The 10,000-nt window shown below is 40.5% G+C and overlaps 1 protein-coding gene across 1 annotated transcript in view; it reads right to left on the reverse strand.

The window, feature by feature from the left end:
• Nucleotides 1–10,000, reverse strand: part of LOC123749436 (galactoside alpha-(1,2)-fucosyltransferase 1-like) — a 53,199-nt gene that overhangs the window by 17,571 nt on the left and 25,628 nt on the right. Inside the window, exon 2 of the mRNA XM_069338553.1 lies at nt 5,288–5,763. Within this exon, the coding sequence (XP_069194654.1) occupies nt 5,288–5,763 (476 nt within the window). The remainder of the gene's footprint in view (nt 1–5,287; nt 5,764–10,000) is intronic.

Consider the following 10,000-nt stretch of genomic DNA (forward strand, 5'->3'; position numbering starts at 1 on the left):
TTGTTTGCTTCGTCCTTGCACTTCTGCGTGATGTAATCCATCATATCTTGGGCCGTCTTTCCCCTGAGCGCTTTTTCCCATGCTATATCTGTTAGGAATTTTCTTATCCCCTCATAGTTTCCCTTTCGGTATGCTAACCTTTTGGTTTCGGTATCCCTCCTCGAGTTCAATAACCCTTCTTCAATCAGGTACTCAAACACCAGTACACTGTGGTCGCTCATTCCAACTAGGTACTCAAAACCGATTTCTCTTATGTCGGAGTCGTTCAGAGTGAAGACTAGGTCGAGTCTTGCTGGTTCGTCATTGCCTCTCATCCTTGTGGGCTCTCTGACATGCTGGGTTAAAAAGTTTCTTGTCACCACCTCCAATAGCTTGGCTCTCAACGTATCCTCGCCTCCATGCGGTTCCTTGTTCTACCAGTCAATCCTTCCGTGATTGAATGTATGTATGTATGTATGTATGTATGTATGTATGTATGTATGTATGTATGTATGTATGCATGTATGTATGTATGTATGTATGTATGTATGTATGTATGTATGTATGTATGCATGTATGCATGTATGTATGTATGTATGTATGTATGTATGTATGTATGTATGTATGTATGAATGTATGTATGTATGCATGTATGTATGTATGTATGTATGCATGTATGTATGTATGTATGTATATATGTATATATGTATGTATGTATGTATGTATGTATGTATGTATGTATGTATGTATGTACGTATGTATGTATGTATGTATGTATGTATGTATGTATGTATGTATGTATGTATGTAATGTATGTATGTATGTATGTATGTATGTATGTATGTAATGTATGTATGTATGTATGTATGTATGTATGTATGTATGTATGTATGTATGTATGTAATGTATGTATGTATGTATGTATGTATGTATGTATGTATGTATGTATGTATGTAATGTAATGTATGTATGTATGTATGTAATGTAATGTATGTATGTATGTATGTATGTATGTATGTATGTATGTATGTATGTATGTATGTATGCATGTATGTATGCATGCATGTATGTAATGTAATGTAATGTATGTATGTATGTATGTATGTAATGTATGTATGTATGTATGTATGTATGTATGTATGTATGTATGTATGTAATGTATGTATGTATGTATGTATGTATGTATGTATGTATGTATGTATGTAATGTAATGTATGTATGTATGTATGTAATGTAATGTATGTATGTATGTATTGTGACAGTGTTCCCCCCCTTATATTTCTCCCAGTTCAGTAACAGTTCTCTCCTTGTTATCGTAGTTGGTTTGGAGCAATTGTACAGCTGATGCGTAACCATCACTGGTCAGTGTTATATTGGAGATTACTTTCAAGGCTTCCTTTCTTAACAGGCCTTGTAAATAAGTGAATTTGGTGGTTTGAGGAATGTTAGTTTTAGAGTCTACTGCATCTACGAACTTACTCCAAAAATCATCCCAACTTTCGTTCTCATCACCAGAGAATGTGGGTATGTTGATTTGAGGTAATTTAACCTCAGGATCTGTACGGACAGTGGAAGTTACTGTCAGCTTGTTTTTAGCAATTTGCTTCTTATAGGGTAGAAGCTTAACTCGAATATCTTCTTCATACTGAGCTAACTCAAAAATAACCTCATCAAGTTCACTACTCTCTATAGAGGTTGATTGCAGTTCGGTCAAATACAAATTCATGTATTGCTTAATATGAGCAAATTTACTTTCAGCAACTTGTAATAAATCCTCTAATTCAAAGTAATCAACCGTTGACTGTTGTGACAGATTTTGACATTTATTAATCTGTCGGGTCAAATGACCTTTCAGACCAACAAGGGTCCTTTTCATTTTGGTAGCCGTATCCATCTTGTTGGGTAAAGGCTGATTGGTCAGTAAATACTTATTACTGAAGTAACTGGGATATTGATTCATTCAGTGGATTTCAATATCAATGGGAATAGCCTAATATACTTGTATAGACTATGGGTTTACCTACCTAACACAAAATAGCTAGATATTTTGTGTACTGTCTGAATCTCACCACTAGTTCTCGTCCGGTTAGCTCATCCATATCACCATCAGAGTTAATGGAGATAATCCAGCAATACACAAAATAGATACACAAAATAATGTATACAAGAGAAATATTATGGAGACACTCCAATCAGAGTTATCTCAAAATTTATCCCACCCTATAGAGGGTTAGCACAAATAATGTAATATATACACAACACTGACTAGTTTTAGATCTAGTCGTAATAATTCCTAGCTAAGAACTATAAAATTATTTAGTCTGGGCTTGTACCAAATTCAGCACAATCTCAGCCTAAATTCTACCTAATAACATGGGTAAAGATTATTGTGGTGCAATAAGGTAAATATAGTTGTGCTGTATTTTTTTTTTTTTTTTTTTTTTTTATATAATATACACTTGTGTAATTATGTGTATGAGAAATTAAATGAACACAAAGGAATTAATTGTGTTTGGCAAGTATTCTACTGCCGTAAATATTATCTAACTCCTGAATGTACTCCTAATTGTGGAATAAAATATTATCAGGGTTAGTAATGATTAATTAGTATGAGATCAGTAATTTATATTAGTATACTGGATCCCTAAATGTTAATGATCCACTGGCTTGAGTGAATCAGTAATTTTAACATGGATTCAGGCTATAATGGACAGTCTGCTGACAGCCATATATTGAAGCATTGGTATAGCCTAAATGGTTAACACTTAATTGGTGTTAGTGATTAATGTAAGGTTATGAGCTGTTGCTCTTGGTGACCTAAGGATTCTACTTCAGTATGAAGTGTAGGTCTAAATGTTGTGGGTAATTGGCTATGACCCACTAAAGCCACTTTATACATGAGGTAAAAGTAGCAATATGTTAGTGTGATCTAGGCTAACTGATGTGTTACAATGTTAGTTGACACAATTAATTAAATAGTTAGTCAAGCTTCTATCACACAAGGATTAATTATTAATGGTTAATATTTTAATTATAAATTTAATGCTTATCCGGTTCGAAGGACCATAATGTGGGATATTTGGGCTTGATTCTGATTAATTAATAATTAAAATAGTAAATTAAATTACGAAGGACCACCCGCTTTTAAAGTAAAGAGGGAAACTGAGAATTTCAGATCATTGGATAAAATTCTAGAGAAAACCAGTGACTATGGATATGACTAGAAAGAATGATCATAAGAATAATTAATGGGCTGTATTATTAAAGAAACAAACCTCAAACACCTATATTGGGGGGTTATTACTGGAGGTCAGTATGTCCTGGAATCAGTGTGGTTCGTTCACTAATTCAATTAATAATAATCTAATCCTATAAATAATGCTGAATATAATATTATTCATATAAAGAAGAACATGAATATGAGCATAACAATGAGTTACAGTAAATCACACATTATGTTGAAACATTCTGAATGTATCAAATTGCTAGAATATGGAAAAAAGAAATAAGCCTTAGCTTGTAGTAGGTTCCTTTAGATAACCCTGGAAGTCCTCTTAATCTCCAAGTCTGGTACACTGACGAATGGCACGGTTAACATGGAGAAGACAGCATGAGGAATTCGTCTCTCGAGCTGCAAGATAAATAACTACCAGTAGCAATTGATTTAACTACTCAATTCATATTCAAGATTATTAATATCTACAGATGGAATTCTAATCACCTGTTATTAGGTGTTATCTCGCCGCGTGACGCGCAATCACCCCGCTATTATTAAACCTGTAAATGATGCATCAAATAAAAGGTACTTAGCTGTGGGCACTGTATAAGTATTAAGATTGCCGTAATTTCGCATCCCAGGCTCCGGTGAACCTATCCTGGATTGATGCGTTTCAAGCTGGCTGATCACGTGTCGTCAGGAACCAAGTCTAGGGTCCCTCTTTTAACACCAGCACTAGTTGAAGATATTATCTGCAAGGTCGTTCACGCCTCACAGTGGCGGCTTTCATCTGCGGATGAATAACACCTGCCCGATTTGCTGGGCAATGGTGTCGTTTTTTAATACGGTAAGTGCGGTTCTGCCTCCTTCCGGCTCTGCACGTGTCCGCGTCCCGACACCGAATGGCGTCCCCCAACCCACGCCGAGTCGACGTTCATGACACAAATTATTGTCTTGAACATTAATATTTCTCGCATTCGCGCTTGAAACTCTAAAGACTGGACGGGTTTATTATTTAGAGGAACGAAATATTATTATTTAACTATTTAAGAATAGTAAATATATAAGAGAGAGGAATTAATGTCTCCCCATGGCATTCATTGATGACGTTAACACTATCGCGAGGTAGACGGTATAATTCTAACGCTCTATTCGGCTTTTAGTTAGAGAACAATTCGTCTGCAATCAGTTGTCATACAGAATGCTTTAATTATGGAGAATCGTATTTAATTCTCACACAAATTGAATATAATGTGTTTTACTGTAAAGAAATCTGACGCAATACTGGCGTCAGGTGACGTGAGAATTCTAGCCTAATGCACAGATGAATTATTAGTACAGGAGAATTCTACGAGTTGTTAAATTTACTTACTACAATATTAAGTATGGTTAGTAATAAGTAATGAGAATACAACAATGTTGTATTCGATGTTGGAAATATCCAACACGGACCACCACAGAGGTGGTCAAGCTGAGGTGTTCGGACCACCACAGTGGTGGTCAAGCTGAGGTGTTCGGACCACCACAGTGGTGGTCAAGCTGAGGTGTTCGGACCACCACAGAGGTGGTCAAGCTGAGGTGTTCGGGCCACCACAGAGGTGGTCAAGTGTTCGGACCACCACAGAGGTGGTCAAGCTGAGGTGTTCGGACCACCACAGAGGTGGTCAAGTGTTCGGACCACCACAGAGGTGGTCAAGCTGAGGTGTTCGGACCACCACAGAGGTGGTCAAGTGTTCGGACCACCACAGAGGTGGTCAAGCTACACTCAACAGGTCATCACATGACAGGTCATCACACTGCTACACTCAACAGGTCATCACACTGCTACACTCAACAGGTCATCACACTGCTACACTCAACAGGTCATCACACTGCTACACTCAACAGGTCATCACACGCTACACTCAACAGGTCATCACACTGCTACACTCAACAGGTCATCACACGACAGGTCATCACACGCTACACTCAACAGGTCATCACACGACAGGTCATCACACTGCTACACTCAACAGGTCATCACACGACAGGTCATCACACTGCTACACACAACAGGTCATCATAGTGAAACAACTTAACGTCTCCCCTCACCTGTTCCTGAAGAAGTTAAACGCCCGTTGATAATACACATCTTTGACAGGACTTTGCTTGTAGTAGTTTTTGACGTGAGCGAGGTAGTCGGTCCTGCGGACGTGGACGGTGACTATGGTGGCGTCCCTCAGGGCCGTGTTCAGTGCTTGTAGAGCGGCAGCCACCTGGACCTTAGCTTTACGCAGAACCCGCTGGTTGAAGGTGAACTCCTGGCGAAAGTGATCTCTCATGGTGATGAGAATGTGAGAAGGACAGGGGAAGTCTTTGACGTAGACAGACTGCTGGAGCGGGTACGGGTAGAGCTGGGTGTCGTCGAGCGCTCTGTTGTCTGCGCTCTTGGCAAACAGCTTCATGTACAACTTTGCGAATGATTCGCTGTGAGTGACGCGAGGATAGCACTCCCCGGTGGCGACGGGTAGACTCAGCTTGGGGAAGATCGCCACCAATGTATCACTCATGCCTTGAGCAATGGCCACCTGGAGGGAAGACACATACACACACGTCAGAGTATTGGATTGGCTGCTGTGTCACACTCACTCAATGTTCACTTTCCCCGTCCCCAGCGATGGGACACACATTTAGACGTATAGAGCAGTGTTCACTGTCCCCGTCCCCACGGATGGGACACACACATTTAGACGTATGGAGCAGTGTTCACTGTCCCCGTCCCCAGCGATGGGACACACATTTAGACATATGGAGCAGTGTTCACTGTCCACGTCCCCGCGGATGGGAAACACACATATTCCATATTCGTACGTAATAGGTATTAAACCATATATAAATGAGAGTAAAATCTCTCTGGATCACAATAACTATATATCTTTAGAGATGTTTCTGTTAAATATAATGTATTGAATATAAGAGGCCTATGGCAAGTTCACCTCCAGTAGGTCAATATGGAGGGCCTATAATTATTATAATTTGATTCGTTTTGTTGAATTAAACCCGACTGTTGAAAGTCATATGTAGCCTTAGGCTATTTCTTCCAATGACCCAACAGCAACTTACTGTCAACAAGTTACTGTCATAAAATGGGGCTCGTGTTCTCGCAAATAAGTGAATTGTGTCAATGAAAACGAACTCCTGGTCTGTGGGTGCCGAGTTGGTGTTGGGTCATTGGAAGAAATAGCCTACAGCTACCATTGACTTTTAACAGTCGGTTAGCCATTTGGTCAGGGTACCGGACTTGTCAGTGTGTTCACTACACCTGTCAGTCTAACGTTTGAACCTTTCACGAGTGGAGTCGCTTTTGGTTCATGCAAGTTATATATATATATATATATATATATATATATATATATATATATATATATATATATATATATATATATATATATATATATATATTATTAAATATGACCGAAAAAGTAAGATTAATAATTCTAACACGAATTTTCTCAATCTTTCGTACATTACGCTTACCTGTTGGAGGTAAATCAAAAATCACTTCTCCAAAATTCATTTTTATTTCTAGTCTGACGCGACACGGGCGCGTTTCGTAAAACTTATTACATTTTCAAAGACTTCACAAATACACAACTGATTAGAACTTATGTATCTCTGCTATTATATCTACATTTGAGTGAGGTGGGAGGGATGATGTGGCATATAGTGATGTGGCATTAACACAAGACAGAACATGAGGGGATATTAATAGGGTATTAAAAGTATCAACACAAGACAGAACAGAAACAATGGGTATTGAATAGAAGTGTTTGTAGAAAGCCTATTGGTCCATATTTCTTGATGCTTCTATATTGGAGCGGAGTCTTGAGGTGGGTAGAATATAGTTGTGCAATAATTGGCTGTTGATTGCTGGTGTTGACTTCTTGATGTGTAGTGCCTCGCAAACGTCAAGCCGCCTGCTATCGCTGTATCTATCGATGATTTCTGTGTTGTTTACTAGGATTTCTCTGGCGATGGTTTGGTTATGGGAAGAGATTATATGTTCCTTAATGGAGCCCTGTTGCTTATGCATCGTTAAACGCCTAGAAAGAGATGTTGTTGTCTTGCCTATATACTGGGTTTTTTGGAGCTTACAGTCCCCAAGTGGGCATTTGAAGGCATAGACGACGTTAGTCTCTTTTAAAGCGTTCTGTTTTGTGTCTGGAGAGTTTCTCATGAGTAGGCTGGCCGTTTTTCTGGTTTTATAGTTATGGCTACTAGGTACGACATATATATAAATATATATATATTAGTATATTTTGGTAGCAGTCTTTCCTGTAGACATATATCTACATTTCCGGCTTGACGTTTGCGAGGCACTACACATTAAAAAGTCCACACCAGCAATCAACAGCCAATTAATGCACAACTATATTCTACCCACCTCAAGACTCCGCTCCAATATAGAAGCATCAAGAAATATGGACCAATAGGCTTTCTACAATCACTTCCATTCAATGCCCATTGTTTCGTGTTCTGTCTTGTGTTGATGAAATTAATACCCTATTAATGCCACCTCACCCCATCCACCTCACTCAAATGTAGATATAAACAAATCGGAGATGTGTAAGTTCTATTCAGTTGTGTATGTGTAAACTAAAGTCTTTGAAAATGTAATAAGTTTCACGAAACGCGATCAAGTGTCACGTCAGACTAGAAATAAAAATGAATTTTGGAGAATTGATTTTTGAATTACCACCAACAGTGAAAAGAAATGTACGAAAGATAGAGAAAATTCGTGTTAGAATTGTTAATCTTACTTTTTCGGTCATATTTAATAATATATATATATATATATATATATATATATATATATATATATATATATATATATATATATATATATATATATATATGAATGAAAACTCACACCCCAGAAGTGACTCGAACCCATACTCCCAGAAGCAACGCAACTGGTAACTACAGAGCGCCTTAATCCGCTTGACCATCACGGCCGTCAAAAGGAAGTGATAGCCGAGGCTATTTGAGCCACTTCCCCGACGGCAACTCGGATGGTAATCTTGGGCATAGCATTTCACCAAATCACCTCATTCTTTGGGGCACACGTGAGGAACACAAATGCGAACAAGCCTGAATGGTCCCCAGGACTATATGCGAATGAAAACTCACACCCCAGAAGTGACTCGAACCCATACTCCCAGAAGCAACGCAACTGGTAACTACAGGGCGCCTTAATCCGCTTGACCATCACGGCCGTCAAAAGGAAGTGATAGCCGAGGCTATTTGAGCCACTTCCCCGACGGCAACTCGGATGGTAATCTTGGGCATAGCATTTCACCAAATCACCTCATTCTTTGGGGCACACGTGAGGAACACAAATGCGAACAAGCCTGAATGGTCCCCAGGACTATATGCGAATGAAAACTCACACCCCAGAAGTGACTCGAACCCATACTCCCAGAAGCAACGCAACTGGTAACTACAGGGCGCCTTAATCCGCTTGACCATCACGGCCGTCAAAAGGAAGTGATAGCCGAGGCTATTTGAGCCACTTCCCCGACGGCAACTCGGATGGTAATCTTGGGCATAGCATTTCACCAAATCACCTCATTCTTTGGGGCACACGTGAGGAACACAAATGCGAACAAGCCTGAATGGTCCCCAGGACTATATGCGAATGAAAACTCACACCCCAGAAGTGACTCGAACCCATACTCCCAGAAGCAACGCAACTGGTAACTACAGGGCGCCTTAATCCGCTTGACCATCACGGCCGTCAAAAGGAAGTGATAGCCGAGGCTATTTGAGCCACTTCCCCGACGGCAACTCGGATGGTAATCTTGGGCATAGCATTTCACCAAATCACCTCATTCTTTGGGGCACACGTGAGGAACACAAATGCGAACAAGCCTGAATGGTCCCCAGGACTATATGCGAATGAAAACTCACACCCCAGAAGTGACTCGAACCCATACTCCCAGAAGCAACGCAACTGGTAACTACAGGGCGCCTTAATCCGCTTGACCATCACGGCCGTCAAAAGGAAGTGATAGCCGAGGCTATTTGAGCCACTTCCCCGACGGCAACTCGGATGGTAATCTTGGGCATAGCATTTCACCAAATCACCTCATTCTTTGGGGCACACGTGAGGAACACAAATGCGAACAAGCCTGAATGGTCCCCAGGACTATATGCGAATGAAAACTCACACCCCAGAAGTGACTCGAACCCATACTCCCAGAAGCAACGCAACTGGTAACTACAGGGCGCCTTAATCCGCTTGACCATCATAAGTCCTGGGGAGTTTCGCATATAGTCCTGGGGACCATTCAGGCTTGTTCGCATTTGTGTTCCTCACGTGTGCCCCAAAGAATGAGGTGATTTGGTGAAATGCTATGCCCAAGATTACCATCCGAGTTGCCGTCGGGGAAGTGGCTCAAATAGCCTCGGCTATCACTTCCTTTTGACGGCCGTGATGGTCAAGCGGATTAAGGCGCCCTGTAGTTACCAGTTGCGTTGCTTCTGGGAGTATGGGTTCGAGTCACTTCTGGGGTGTGAGTTTTCATTCGCATATAGTCCTGGGGACCATTCAGGCTTGTTCGCATTTGTGTTCCTCACGTGTGCCCCAAAGAATGAGGTGATTTGGTGAAATGCTATGCCCAAGATTACCATCCGAGTTGCCGTCGGGGAAGTGGCTCAAATAGCCTCGGCTATCACTTCCTTTTGACGGCCGTGATGGTCAAGCGGATTAAGGCGCCCTGTAGTTACCAGTTGCGTTGCTTCTGGGAGTATGGGTTCGAGTCA

The sequence above is a fragment of the Procambarus clarkii genome, chromosome 40, assembly GCF_040958095.1.
Source record: "Procambarus clarkii isolate CNS0578487 chromosome 40, FALCON_Pclarkii_2.0, whole genome shotgun sequence".
NCBI classification, from domain to species: Eukaryota; Metazoa; Arthropoda; class Malacostraca; order Decapoda; family Cambaridae; genus Procambarus; species Procambarus clarkii.